This window comes from Pelophylax lessonae (assembly GCF_965119305.1).
Source record: "Pelophylax lessonae genome assembly, chromosome: 7".
Lineage (NCBI taxonomy): Eukaryota > Metazoa > Chordata > Amphibia > Anura > Ranidae > Pelophylax > Pelophylax lessonae.
Genome location: NC_138774.1, coordinates 282,972,029 through 282,987,333, shown reverse-complemented (window position 1 = coordinate 282,987,333; position 15,305 = coordinate 282,972,029). Strand labels below are relative to the sequence as shown.

At 43.6% G+C, this 15,305-nt stretch overlaps 1 protein-coding gene across 1 annotated transcript in view; it reads right to left on the bottom strand.

The window, feature by feature from the left end:
* Positions 1 to 15,305, bottom strand: part of PHKA1 (phosphorylase kinase regulatory subunit alpha 1) — a 120,852-nt gene that overhangs the window by 16,169 nt on the left and 89,378 nt on the right. The window contains exons 24-29 of the mRNA XM_082263171.1: positions 15,009 to 15,088; positions 11,194 to 11,272; positions 8,996 to 9,125; positions 8,611 to 8,712; positions 5,659 to 5,774; positions 3,389 to 3,427 (exon numbers count right to left, since the gene is read on the bottom strand). Coding sequence (XP_082119297.1) covers positions 3,389 to 3,427; positions 5,659 to 5,774; positions 8,611 to 8,712; positions 8,996 to 9,125; positions 11,194 to 11,272; positions 15,009 to 15,088 — 546 coding nt within the window. The remainder of the gene's footprint in view (positions 1 to 3,388; positions 3,428 to 5,658; positions 5,775 to 8,610; positions 8,713 to 8,995; positions 9,126 to 11,193; positions 11,273 to 15,008; positions 15,089 to 15,305) is intronic.

The following is a 15,305-nucleotide window of genomic DNA, read 5'->3' as shown; positions in this document are numbered from 1 at the left end:
TGAAGAACAAGGAACACACCAGGCAGGTCCGAGATACTGTTGTGGAGAAGTTTAAAGCCGGATTTGGATACAAAAAGATTTCCGAAGCTTTAAACATCCCAAGGAGCACTGTGCAGGCGATAATATTGAAATGGAAGAAGTATCAGACCACTGCAAATCTACGAAGACCTGGCCGTCCCTCTAAACTTTCAGCTCATACAAGGAGAAGACTGATCAGAGATGCAGCCAGGAGGCCAATGATCACTCTGGATGAACTGCAGAGATCTACAGCTGAGGTGGGAGACTCTGTCCATAGGACAACAATCAGTCGTATACTGCACAAATCTGGCCTTTATGGAAGAGTGGCAAGAAGAAAGCCATTTCTTAAAGATATCCATAAAAAGTGTTGTTTAAAGTTTGCCACAAGCAACCTGGGAGACACACCAAACATGTGGAAGAAGGTGCTCTGGTCAGATGAAACCAAAATCAAACTTTTTGGCAACAATGCAAAACGTTATGTTTGGCGTAAAAGCAAACACAGCTCATCACCCTGAACACACCATCCCCACTGTCACACATGGTGGTGGCAGCATCATGGTTTGGGCCGGCTTTTCTTCAGCAGGGACAGGGAAGGTGGTTACAATTGATGGGAAGATGGATGGAGCCAAATACAGGACCATTCTGGAAGAAAACCTGATGGAGTCTGCAAAAGACCTGAGACTGGGACGGAGATTTGTCTTCCAACAAGACAATGATCCAAAACATAAAGCAAAATCTACAATGGAATGGTTCACAAATAAACATATCCAGGTGTTAGAATGGCCAAGTCAAAGTCCAGACCTGAATCCAATCGAGAATCTGTGGAAAGAACTGAAAACTGCTGTTCACAAACGCTCTCCATCCAACCTCACTGAGCTCGAGCTGTTTTGCAAGGAGGAATGGTCAAAAATTTCAGTCTCTCGATGTGCAAAACTGATAGAGACATACCCCAAGTGACTTACAGCTGTAATCGCAGCAAAAGGTGGCGCTACAAAGTATTAACTTAAGGGGCTGAATAATTTTGCACGCCCCCCTTTTTTCAGTTTTTTATTTGTTAAAAAAAGTTTGAAATATCCAATAAATTTCGTTCCACTTCATGATTGTGTCCCACTTGTTGATTCTTCACAAAAAATTACAGTTTTATATCTTTATGTTTGAAGCCTGAAATGTGGCAAAAGGTCGCAAAGTTCAAGGGGGCCGAATACTTTCGCAAGGCACTGTACATTCGTTGTGTTCGAATGATAGGCAAAATTCAATATTTATTTTTTTTTTTTTTTTTGGGTCAAATTCTTTTTTTTCTTATACGTTTTTATATATATGTATATTAAAAAAAATTGCCCAGGCATACCACTTTTTGATGTCCATTTTTTTAAAAATTCACAGAGTTTTTCCTCCTGTGAGATTGCATGTACATTGGTTGCATTCGAATTGGGGGCAAATTAAATATATATTTTTTTTTCATCAGTTATCTGTATCTGCTTACTTAGTGTCCATAGCGCCATTCTATGGGGACACTTTAAAATTAGATTTTTTTTTCTGGGTCAAATGTTTTTTATTCATTTTTTTTTTCTATATAAAAAAATTATTTGCTCAGGCATACCACTCTGATGTCCATTTATAAAAATATTCACAGAGCTTTTCCTCCTGTGAGATTGCATGTACAGTCGCTGTGTTCGAATGGGGGGCAAATTCAATATTTTTTTTTTTATTGGTTATCTGTACCTGTTTACTTATTCTATGGTGACACTTTAAAATTAGATTTTTTTCTTTTATCTGGGTCAAATTTTTTTTTTCCCTTGTATGTTTTTATTCACATATACATATACATATATATATATATATATATATATATATATATATATATATATATATATATATATATATATATATATATATATATATATATATATATATATAAAATTGAGTGGTTTGGGAAAATACTGCATTATGGCATAATAAATAAAAATGTATTTCCTACAATTGTCAGCTCCATCTAGTGGTCATAATGGGGTTGCAGAAAGCTAAATACGGGGGGGGGGGGGGGTTGCAAAAGGCTGAAATCAAGTCCTGGCTGCCCTGGGTTTGGAAGAGGCAGCTGTGGGCTCCCGAAGATTGGGTGCACCAAGATGGCGGCTCAGGGTCAAAGGATCACAGAAGGACAATGTTGGATCCACTGGGCAGGCAATAATGCTTTCTTTTCCACAAGTAAGAGGGGTTGGCTGGGGGAAAAAAAGCAGGGTGGGGGAAGAAAGTTGGGGGGTGGGGACGGGAAGTTGGGGGGTGGGGATGGAGATGGTGGAGGGGGGGGGGGGAGTAAAGTTCCTCTTTAACCACAGAGCCAATCAGATGTGCTGCTGCGCTACAAAGAAGCATGCTGATAGAAAGAGACCAGAGTGACAAATGAGCTCATCATTGTTTTTCATTCTTTTTTCACTGTCCAATCACAGGCTGGGAGAGAGTACAAAACCTGCGTCATTTTAATTGCTGGTAAATCAGGTCTCCTGGCCTGCCAGACAGGCTGTGTAAATCTCAGTACTGGATGGACAGAAATCCTTGCCCCTTTGGCAGATAAAACAGCCTTTGGTATTTAGCCGCTTGCTTGCAGTTCGGCTTTAAATCAGCCGATCCAAAACACTTAACAAATCATTAGAAGTTGATAACAGTGACTAGTGCAAATATTACCGATTGAAACAAGCCTGAGACCCGGTTCACACATGCGATGTCAGATATTGCATGAGATCCGCAGTGCACTGCTCTGAAAATCACATGCCATGTCTGTGCGATGCGAATTTAGCCATATTGCATGGCTGAATTCGCATTGCATTCGGGCCAAAATCGTACCGGACCCATTTTTCGGATCGGATCGCATTGGGTGTTCACACCTATTCGATCCAATTCATGTCCGAACTGACATTCCGCACTGCGATATGCAAACTGATCTGGGGGGTGTCGTTAACTGTGTATTGACACCCCCCAGTGATTTGCATGGTTCCTGCGTCGCATAGGTGTGAACCGGCACTAACACAAGTGTATATAATAAAAAGGTCCATAAAGATTACAAAAGTAGAATATATACTTCCAGCACCAACCAGTGCCAATGAGTGACCTATACAATAGTATATCTCTATAGACCAGTGATGGTGAACCTTGGCATCCCGGATGTTTTGGAACTACATTTCCCATGATGCTCAACTACACTGCAGAGTTCAGAGAGCATCATGGGAAATGTAGTCCCAAGATCCCCCATCACTGCTATAGACTATATACTGTGCACCAAGGAAAGCCCCAATGTGAACACCCCATGCAGTGACTGAGCAAAGCATGTATGAACTCCGCAGTGATAGGAAACGAAAAGTGCTCATTGGTTCACCTGGCCCTCCGCAGCCAGAGACTGCCTACGTCTATCCAGCTGGAAAAAAAGAGAGTTAAATACACAAGTTATGGTGAAAACATTCCAAAAACCATCACTTATTCTTCTTCAAAACACTATAAATCCTCTAAAATTGGGTATTCAACGAAAAAATAGATTCCAAACATGTCAAGACTTTTAATTTTGCCCCAAATTGACCACAGGTGACCCTTTGAAGCAGCGGTCTTCAAACTACGGCCCTCCAGTTGTTCAGGAACTACAATTCTCATCATGCCTAGTCATGTCAGAGTTTCACAATGCCTCATGGGATGTGTAGTTTCACAACAGCTGGAGGGCCGTAGTTGGAGGATCCCTGCCTTAAGCAGTGCTTCTATATTTGGGTGGAACAAAGCTTTTACTGCTTCCTCCCCTCCCTCTGGTGCTGAATTTGGCACCTTCCGGGGGGCCAGGGGGGGGGGGGGAGCAGATACCAAAAACAGGTATTATGTAATTTGTGGCCCCTCCTTCTTCTGTGAGATACAAAAGAGGTCCCTGAAGACGGCGGGACCACTGAGAAAGCGCAGCGTGCGCAGTAGGAAGTAGGCTGTGAATCCACAAGGCTTCACTTCCTGTTTCCCTTAGTAAGGATTCCGGCACCGGCACCTGGAGCCAATGGACGGGTCAGCTTCGGGTGCCGGCATTGTGGGGTTCCCTAGACAGGTATGTGTCCTTATATTGACCACTTCTGGACCGGAAGGATTTGCCCCCTTAATGACCAGGCCATATTTTGCAAATCGGCACTGCGTTACTTTAATGGACAATTGCGCGGTCGTGCGACGCTGTACCCAAATAAAATTGATGTCCTTTTTTTTCCCCCACATATAGAGCTTTCTTTTGGTGGCATTTGATCACCTCTGCAATTTTTAGCCCTATAAACAGAAAAAGAGGGACAATTCTGGAAAAAAAAAAAAAAATATTATTTTTCACTTTCTGCTATATATATATATATATATATATATATATATATATATATATATATATATATATATATATATATAAAAAATATATATATTCTTTTTAACATTTAAGGCCAATTTTTTTTCTGCTACATATTTTTGGTAAAAAAAAATAAATAAAAATAAAAAAAAAGTCGCAATAAGCGTATTTTGATTGGTTTGCGCAAAAGTTATCGCGTCTACTAACTACGGGAAAGATTTGCCATTTTTATTGTTTTTTTTTCTTTTTTTTTACTAGTAATGGCGGCGATCTGCGATTTTTAGCAAGACTGCGACATTGCAGCGGACAGATCGGACCCCTAACTGACATTGTTAACCTTTTTTAGGGGGACCAGTGACATTACTACAGGAATCAGTGCTAAAAATATGCACTGTAACTATTAATGACACTGGCAGGGAAGGGGTTAACAGTGTGGGTGATCAAGGGGTTAAATGTGTACCTAGGGGCGTGTTTAACTGTATGGGGGCGTGGCTTGTGAAATGATCACAGAGACCTGTGTTCCTATATAGCAGGATCACAGGTGCTCTGTGATCATTCCAGGGAGAAGAACGGTCAGCTGTGTTTACAACAGCCGACCGTTCTTCTCTCTCAGCGGGGAGCGATCGCTGGTGTCAGGCGGCAATCGGTGCCACCTGCCCCGTGCATCCAAGTCCCTGCTGCCGAGTGGGGGGTGGAGCGCGCACCGTTGGCGGCATGTGCTCGCCCCCTAGCTGCAGACGCGTGACCGACGTAGACCTACGTCGTTTCGCGCAGGAGGGCCGCCCTGCCGTAGTAAATCGGCGGTGGGCGGTCCGGAAGCTGTTAAAAATGGGTGGAACTCCCCTTTAAGTCTATCGCTTGCAAAAAAAAAAAAAAAAGTTAAAGACCTTGTAGACTTAAGCCAGTCATACTTTAGTAGAATTTGGTTTGAAATTTCAAGAACGTTCATTTTTGATTTTCTAATCATTAGTGGGGGGGGGGGGGGTCAAATCCATGTTAATTGTCAACCAGTGACAAGAAAATTATTCTTGGACAAACTAATTTCTCAGAATCCGAATACTTAAATAATTTCCCTTTGAGATTAATAAATAACTAACAGTGAATGTGGTTTTTGCTCAGGAAAGTTCACTCCAAAAATCGAATGCTGAAAGCAAACACAATTTTTAAGTATTTTCAAATAATGTTCTTCAAATTTACTGGGAATTCTTGGACGAAGGTCCGTTCGAAAACCTACTAGTGTATGGCCAGCTTTAGATCGATACATCACTGACGCGTTTAATAAATTGTTCACCTACCACTTTGATGTCACTTTTAAGACGTGTGATTCCAGCTCTCTCGCTCTTTGTTGCTCCAACGGCCCCCAGTTCACGAATTGAAATAGCCGGACTGGCCATTGTGTCCATGGACCGCACTGTGTGGAATAGGAAACATCATTGTTCTTTTTATTTACTTCTTTAATAATTTATTGGAGATGATTATAATTTGGTGACTTTCCTAAAAACAGCCATTCTCAACTAGAGTTCCTCCAGGGTTGGCGAGGGGTTCCACGAGTTACATAGTAGGTGAGGTTGAATAAAGACAATAGTCCATCCAGTTCCCCCTGTGTAGGTGTGTGTGGCCGTAATCGTCTCGCCTACCCCTGAATGTTCTGATCCTTGAGATGTACATCTAAGAGTCTTTTGAAAGCCACCATACTTCCCGCAGAAACCACCTCTTGTGGTAGAGAATTCCACAATCTTGTCCTAACAGTAAAGAACCCCCTGCGTTGCCTGAGGTTAAAACGCTTCTCCTCTAATCGCATTGTATGCCCTCTAGTCCTCATGCAATCCTTTCAACTAAATAGCTTTTTTTCTATGCTGAGATCACCATTGAGATATTTATAAATTGCTATCATGTCCCCTCTCAGGCGTCTCTTCTTCAGGGAGAATAAATCAAGCGATTGCAGACGCTCTTCATAATTAAGGTCCTCCAATCCCCTAATTAGTTTAGTTGCCCTTCTCTGGACTCTCTCCAGCTCCAACACATCCCTCCTGAGGACTGGTAACCAGAACTGGACAGAATACTCCAGATGTGGTCAGACCAGAGTTTTATAAAGTGGAGTTGTGACAAACTGTCCTCCTATGGTGGCCTGCATAGTTCCAGGTCCAAATCCATAGAACCAGCAGTATGACTGCAAGGGGGTCATTCTGGCCACCCCTCTAATGGTTGAATTCTTCATACTTGCCACCACCAACATAAAGGGCATGTTCCCAATAACCCCTGATGGATTAATCTTATCAGGGGTTCCCGGAGATCTGAAAACTATTTCAAGGGTTCCTCTGGGGTAAAAAGGTTGAGAAAGCCTGTTTTTAAAGAACGTTTTGTACATGTTCCGGTGTTGCAATGGTAGAAGGTCAGTCAATGACAATTAAAGTTGAACCCATTCAGGGCAAAGAAATGGGTTTGCTTTGATTCCCCTTTCACGCCATATACCCATTTCCCCCTAAGGGAGCCGAAGAGAATACTGGGTACTTCTGGGTAAGGAGGAACGTAACAGTTCTAGACCAATCTGGTGATTTGTAGCTTACACTGGAAGTTCCTTCACTCCCTACAGTTTAATGGAGTGGTGGGAAAAGGAAAGGCGAGTATACAATGCTGAAGAGGGCTACAATAAAGTGAGCCTTTTGGCTCGCCCCATGCAGGTTCACTTTAGGTCATTTAAAAGGGAAAACTCCCTCAACCTGTGCCATGGCTTCCGATAGCCCTATAATGTGCCCAGTGCTCTATAGCAGTGTTCCTCAACTAGGGTGCCATTTGGGTTCCCACCTGGAGTGCCGTATAAGCTCAAGACCCAGTTTTCCCTGGATCAGAGATAAATGAGAGGACTCTAATGGGGGTGGGGGGGATTTTTTGGTAATGGTAGACTTTGATGTGATGGGGGGGGGGCTCTCATATACAGGGGAACCTCTGACGTGATAAAAGCCTTTGACTTCCAAGGGGGAACTCTGATGTGGGGGTACTCTGATATGAAGGAGGAACCGCTGACATGAAGGGTTACCCAGTGGTGTATTTTGGTTTTGTGCTGCCCTAGGCAAGACTAAAATTGGGCACCGCCCCCCCCCCCCTATATAAATTTGCCCTACTCCTTTTTTAACGGATGTGACTCCCTCCAAAATTGAAGGACTACAAGCCCAAGCTTGATCTCATGGGGGGGGGGGGTGAGAGGAGGTGGGTGAGAGATAGAAGGGGGGGGGAATCAAAGAGTGATAGAGGGGAGATGAGAGAGAGGGAGGGGAGATGAGAGAGAGGGAGGGGAGATGAGAGAGAGGGAGGGGAGATGAGAGAGAGGGAGGGGAGATGAGAGAGAGGGAGGGGAGATGAGAGAGAGGGAGGGGAGATGAGAGAGAGGGAGGGGAGATGAGAGAGAGGGAGGGGAGATGAGAGAGAGGGAGGGGAGATGAGAGAGAGGGAGGGGAGATGAGAGAGAGGGAGGGGAGATGAGAGAGAGGGAGGGGAGATGAGAGGGAGGGAGGGGGATGAGAGAGAGGGAGGGGGATGAGAGAGAGGGAGGGGGATGAGAGAGAAAGAGGGAGGGAGTGGGAGAGAGAGGAGGGGGATTAGAGAGAGAGGGGGTGAGTGAGAGGGGGATTAGAGAGGCGGCTCTAGCAACCAGTGGCCAATAGAATCTCAGGTGGAGGGGGGTGGCTTTTTTGCTGCCCCCATGCAAAGTGCCGCCCTAGGCCTGGGCCTTCTTGGTCTAGGCCAATATACAGCACTGGGGGGTTACCCCTTTGAAGGGTGAAACTCTGACATGAAGGGGGCATTGATGTGAAGGAAAGGACCTCTGATGTGAAGGGGGAGGGGGGCGGGGGGACACTGATGCGATGGTGGACCATCAATAGGAGTTTACATGAGTAAACCCCTGAAATGCGGGGGGGGGGGGGGTGTCTGATGTGACATACGGACCTCTGATAAGAAGGGGGGACCAATAAGATAAAGGGGGGCTTTGACGTGATGGAGGGACATCAATGTAAAAGGTAGGAATCTGATGTGTTGGGGAGCCCCCGATATAAAAGGGGCTTCTTATGTGAAGTTGTTTCCTTAAGGCAGTTGTGAGTCCCAGGCACAGGTTTCCCATTGGTAACATTTACTTTTTTTACATTTTTAAATAGGGGTATCTCAGATTTTGTATACTTTTAAAGGGTGCTACACCTGAAACAAAGGAGAAATTCTGCTCTATAGTGATAGCAAGGTTCCCTTCTACGTACCACTTCTCTCCACCCCAAACTCCTTTCCACTTAGGATATGGTGTAGAAGACTCTTCATATCAGATGGGCTGAGGTTCATGAGACTCTCAGTTGCTTCTTCAGCTATGTAGAATACAGAGGAGTCAATCACCACTTTTAAAACAATAAGTTATTTAAATACATGCAATATTATTATAATACACACACACAATATATATATATATATTTATTCATTTTTTTTTTCAGTTAAATCCCAATCTGTTATGAAATAATTGCAAGCCACGCAATAATTCATGTCAATGACCGCAAAAATAGCACCGCTTGTCCATAGATATGTCCAGGTATGTTGCACCTTAGAGAAGCATCAACTACAAAACATTCCCAGTAATTATTCGTAGAGGCTTACCAGAACACTGCAGGGAGTGGGACAGTTCTGTGGCCATCACCTGAATGATGAGCCCAATTCGCAAACGGAACATCTCGGCAAACAGAGATGGCTGGGTCCTCATATACATCGCCAGGTATACCATGATTTCCTGAGGACATGAGAAAGAATTGGTCAGTGGAGAAGTGTTTCCTTACATTGGTGGCCAATGAAGACGTGTGCCTTTACATTGGTGGCCAATGTAGAAGAGTCCATGCCTTACATAGAGCATCAGTGCAGGAGGAACTGCTTACATTGGTAATCAGTGTACAAGTGTCCCCTTAGACCAGTGATGGCGAACCTTGCACCCCAGATGTTTTGGAACTACATTTCCCATGATGCTCACCTACACTGCAGACTGCATGAGCATCATGGGAAATGTAGTTGCAAAACATCTGGGGTGCCAAGGTTCACCATCACTGCTATGGACTGATCGTCAGTGGTGAAGTATCCCCTTGTTCGTTAGAGAATTAAACCCTTACATTGGTGTTTAGTGAAGAAGTACCCCCTTCTATTGGTGGCCAGTGGAGAAGTGTCCCCTTACATTGGTGGCCAATGAAGACGTGTCCCTTTATATTGGTGGCCAGTGTATAAGAGTCCATCCCTTACATAGATCATCAGTGCAGGAGGAACTGCTTACATTGGTAATCAGTGTACAAGTGTCCCCTTAGACTGATAGTCAGTGGAGAAGTATCCCCTAAATTCTTTGTCAGAGAATTAAACCCTTACATTGGTGTTTAGTGAAGAAGTACCCCCTTCTATTGGTGGCCAGTGGAGAAGTGTCCTTTTACATTGGTGGTCAATGAAGACGTGTCCCTTTACATTGGTGGCCAATGTAGTATAGTCCATGCCCTACATAGATCATCAGTGCAGGAGGAACTGCTTACATTGGTAATCAGTGTACAAGTGTCCCCTTAGACTGATCGTCAGTGGTGAAGTATCCCCTTAATTGTTTGTCAGAGAATTAAACTCTTACATTGGTGTTTAGTGAAGTACTCCCTTCCTTTGGTGGCCAGTGGAGAAGTGTCCCCTTACATTGGTGGTCTATGAAGACGTGTCCCCTTACATTGGTGGCAAGTGGAGAAGTGTCCCCTTACATTGGTGGCCAGTGGTGAAGGACTTGCTTACATTTATTGTTAGTGGAGAAGGGTCTTTATTATATTAGTGGTCAGAGGAGAAGAGACCCATTTACGTTGATGGTTAGTGGAGAAGGACTTGCTTACAACGGAGAATGGAAACATGCCTATTACATTGGTGGTTGAAGAAGAAGGGCCTCTTTCCATTGGCCATTAATGGGGAAAGGTCCCTTTACAATGATGGTTAGGGAGAGGCGTCCCCTTACATTGGTGGTTAGTGGAGAAGGGCCCCTTTACATTGATGGTCAGTGGAGAAGGACTTGCTTACATTGGAGAATGGAAATGTGCCTATTACATTGGTGGTTGGAGAAGAAGGCCTCTTTACATTGGTGGGACTCTTTACATTGGTGGTTAATGGGGAAAGGCCCCTTTACATTGGTCAGTGCAGAAGCACCCTCTTTACATTGGTGGTCATTAAAAAAAGAGCCCCTTTACATTGTCCTCTACTCAAGGATCCCCTAGCCATCTCTGGAGAACGATGGTTGGGAAGGACTGCGCTAACAGATGTTAAAATACAATTTTCTTTCCCCCCATTTATGAAATAAATTGTCCAGTTGCTTTTTAAAATCGATCAAAATATTGTAGATAACAGAAATCAATAGCCAACCCCTGAAAAAAAACAAAAAGGATAAACACTGCCAGAAGAACATCTTGGTGTACCATTCTATACAAATGAAGGATCCTATAGACGCTACCACATAAAATCAGTTGACCACTTTCAGTGGTATTATTGAAGAAGCATCCGCAACGCCACTTTCCGTCTCCCGACGTGTTTCGTCCCACCCAAATATCTAAGCCCCCGGTGGGCAGAGCGAAGCACGTCAGGGGGCGAGGTCAGTGCAGTAGCACTGGCTAAGGCTGTACAATACACTTTGCATGGGCGGGGTGGGAAAGAGTTCCAGATGCTAGTTCATTAATAACGCTGGCCCCCTACATCTAAGGGAAAAAGAACATACTCTTGCTTGGAGAGGCACTGCAAAAATTTTGAGGTCATAGTTGTGCACTTTAATATGTGGAAAAGCACTGGAAGAAGCGGTTGCATACCTGTGTGAGGATAGATATGGTCATATTCTGTTCACTGGCCTCATCAATTAACTGGATGAGTTTGTCATATGGCAAAGGCCTGGGGGGTGAACAACATAAAGACCACAATTATGTACTAAGGATACAGAAAGAAATTACTTTTACAAAGAGTTTTATGGCTTTTGACACGCCATAAAGTGCCAAGGCTTCCATAATAAATCAAGTAGCTTTCTGGCATCAGGACCTCCATTAGAAATTCTAAGGTCCCGCAAAGCCTACCCGACAGGGCCCCATAGAGAAGCACAACATCAATGGGTCCAAAATAAGGTACACTATATGGCTTTTCAAAAGTATTGGGACACCTGCCTTTACACGCACATGAACTTTATTGGCATTCCAGTCTTAGCCCGTAGGGTTCAATATTGAGTTGGCCCACCTTTTGCAGCTATAACAGCTTCAACTCTTCTGGGAAGACTGTCCACAAGGTTTAGGAGTGTGTCTACGTTTGACCATTCTTCCAGAAGCGCATTTGTGAGGTCTGGCTTGCAGTCTACACTAAAATTCATCCCAAAGATGTTCCATCGGGTTGAGGTAAGGCCAGTCAAGTTCCTCCACCCCAAACTTGCTCATCCAGTGTCTTTATGGACTTTGCTTTGTGAAGTGGTCCAAATCATTTGGTGGAAGTGGGAATATGGTGCAAGGTTGTTTTGTTTTTCTAGGGGTTGGGATTGGCCCTCTTAGGGAACTCTTAAGACATCAGCATACCAAGATATTTTAGACAATTTCATGCTCCCAACTTTGTGGTGAACAGTTTGGGGATGGCCCCTTCCTGTTCCTACATGACCGCGTACCAGTGCACAAAGCAAGGTCCATAAAGACATGGATGAGCGAGTTTGGGGTGGAGGAACTTGAATGGCCTGGTTAAGGAGATTGTCTATAGGAATGTTTGAATTGGGAGCATGAAATTGTCCAAAATGTCTTGGTATGCTGACACCTTAAGAGTTCCCTTAAGACAACCCCACACCATAATCCCCCCTCCACCAAATGATTTGGATCAGTGCACGAAGCAAGGTCCATAAAGACATGGACGAGCGACTTTGGGGTGGAGAAGCTTGACTGGCCTGGTTTAGGAGTTTGTCTATAGGATTGTTGTCTATAGGAGTGCTGAATGCTTTTTTCTCGTCAGTCTTTACACAGGAAAAGGAGGGGTACACTGACCATGACTGTATGGTTAGTAGTAATACACAGGACTTGCCACTATGGCTAACAGAGGGTGAAATCAGGGAAAGGCTGGATAAACTTAACACAAGCAAATCACCAGGCCCGGATGGCGTACATCCGAGAGTACTCAAGGAACTCAGTAAGGTTATATCCAGACCACTGTTCCTGATCTTTGCGGACAGTATTAGGACAGGAGATGTACCAGGGGATTGGAGGAAAGCTAACATGATTCCGATATTCAAAAAGGGTCAGAGGCATATCCCGGGAAATTATAGGCCTGTCAGTTTGACATCGATAGTATGTAAACTTCTGGAGGGGATGATAAGGGACTATATCATAGAGTTTGCTAAAGACAACAACATCATCAGCGGTAATCAGCACGGGTTTACAAATGGGCGTTCTTGTCAAACCAATCTCTTAACATTCTACGAGGAGGTGAGCTGTGAGCTAGATAGGGGGAGACCAGTAGATGTGGTGTACTTGGATTTCGCTAAGGCGTTTGATACAGTTCCCCACAAGCGCTTAATTTATAAAATAAGGTCTGCAGGTATCGACAGCTGGGTTTGCTCTTGAATACGGAACTGGCTAAAAGGCCGTGTCCAAAGGGTGGTAATAAACAGCGCGTACTCAGACTGGTCTGAGGTAGTAGGCGGGGTCCCCCAGGGCTCAGTCCTAGGACCAACCTTGTTCAATTTATTTATAAACAGCATTGAGGATGGGATCAGTAGTTCTATATCAGTTTTTGCGGATGACACAAAATTGGGCAGGGCAATAACTGCACAGCATGAAGCAGATATCCTACAGAATGACCTGGACAAAATAACGGAGTGGGCAACGACATGGCAAATGAGGTTTATGTGGAGAAGTGTAAGGTTTTGCACTTGGGGACTTGAAACATAAAAACACAATACACGTTAGGAGGGGAACCCTTGGGGGAAATCAAAAATGGAAAAGGATCTGGGAGTCTTGGTTGATGATAGATTAGGCAATAGCATGCAATGTCAAGCGGCAGCTGCCAAAGCCAGCAGAATATTAGCATGCATAAAGAAAGGGATGTATTCCAGAGATAAGACTATAATCCTTCCACTTTATAAAACTCTGGTCCGACCGCATCTGGAGTATTCTGTCCAGTTCTGGTCGCCAGTTCTCAGGAGGGATGTGTTGGAGCTGGAGAGAGTCCAGAGAAGGGCAACTAAACTAATTAGGGGATTGGAGGACCTTAATTATGAAGAGCGTCTGCAATCGCTTGATTTATTCTCCCTGAAGAAGAGACGCCTGAGGGGGGACATGATAGCAATTCATAAATATCTCAATGGGGATCTCCGCTTAGAAAAAAAGCTGTTCAGTCGAAGGGATTGCATGAGGATTCGAGGGCATACAATGCGATTCGAGAAGCGTTTTAACCTCAGGCAACGTGGGGGTTTCTTTACTGTTAGGGCTACAAGATTGTGGAATTCTCTACCACAAGAAGTGGTTTCTGTGGGTAGTATTTTGACTTTCAGAAGACTCTTAGACGTACATCTCAAGGATCAGAACATTCAGGGCTATGTGAGATGATTACAGCCACACACACCTACACAGGTTGAACTGGATGGACTATTGTCTTTATTCAACCTCACCAACTATGTAACTATGTAATGTTTTAATTGGGAGCATGAAATTGTCCAAAATGTCTTGGTATGCTGACACCTCAACAGTTCCCTTCACTGGAACTAAGGGGCCAAGCCCAACCCCTCAAAAACAACCCCCACACCATAATCCCCCCTCCACCAAATGATTTGGATCAGTGCACAAAGCAAGATCCATAAAGACATGGACGAGTGACTTTGGGGTGGAGGAACTTGACTGGCTTGCAACCAACCTCAACCCAATAGAACACCTTTGGGATGAATTAGAGCGGAGACTGTGAGCCAGGCCTTTTTGTCCAACGTCAACGCCTGACCTCACAAATGCGCTTCTGAAAGAATGGCCAAACGTTCCCATAGACACACTCCTAAACCTTGTGGACGGCCTTCCCAGAAGAGTTGAAGCTGTTATAGCTGCAAAAAGTTAGGCCAGCTCAATATTGAACCCTACGGACTAAGACTGGGATACCATTAAAATTCATGTGCTTGTAAAGGCAGGCGTCCCAATACTTTTGACAACACAGTGTATGTAATAAAATCAGAAAGATTTTATTTATTTTTTTAAAATTCAGTAGGATCTTGCTGAAACAGTGAGGGAGGAAGCAGGGAGGTAAATATAAATATAAGCAGATTAAACTTTAGCTTTAAGTATGGTCAAGACCACAGTATGGACAAACACCACCTCATTGAAGGAGACCTCCCTGCTTCCAGTCCTATAAGGGATAGAAGACACTGGGAATTGGAGTTCACTCAGACTGTATATTCAATGAACAATTTTCACATTATACTAAAAAAAAAAAAAAAAAATAGAAATGAAAATATAACGAAAAAAAGGTCACGACTGAGGTTCAGTAGCCCACAGTACCCAATCTGCCCCTTCTCACTGTTCTACCTTCTTCCTGCTGATAAAGTTTTTACAGTCTAATTAAAAAGCATGAAAAATGGAGCATAATACCCATCCAGAACCAGTATAATTAATACGAAACGCACGCAGTAATGGTCTTTTCTCTTGGCTCAGGAGGCAACCCAACCGTGAGCTGTTTCTGGTGGGACAAAAGATCTGTGCAGGCCTAGAGACAAAAGAAGAAGAAAAAAATATTATTTTATATATATATATATATATATATATATATATATATATATATATATATATATATATATATATATATATATATATATATATATATATATATATATATATATTAGACATGAAGCCCGTTAAATTAACGGGCGCTAGAACATATGTGGTCAAACATTTGTAAAAACAGACTTGTTCCAGTACAAAAA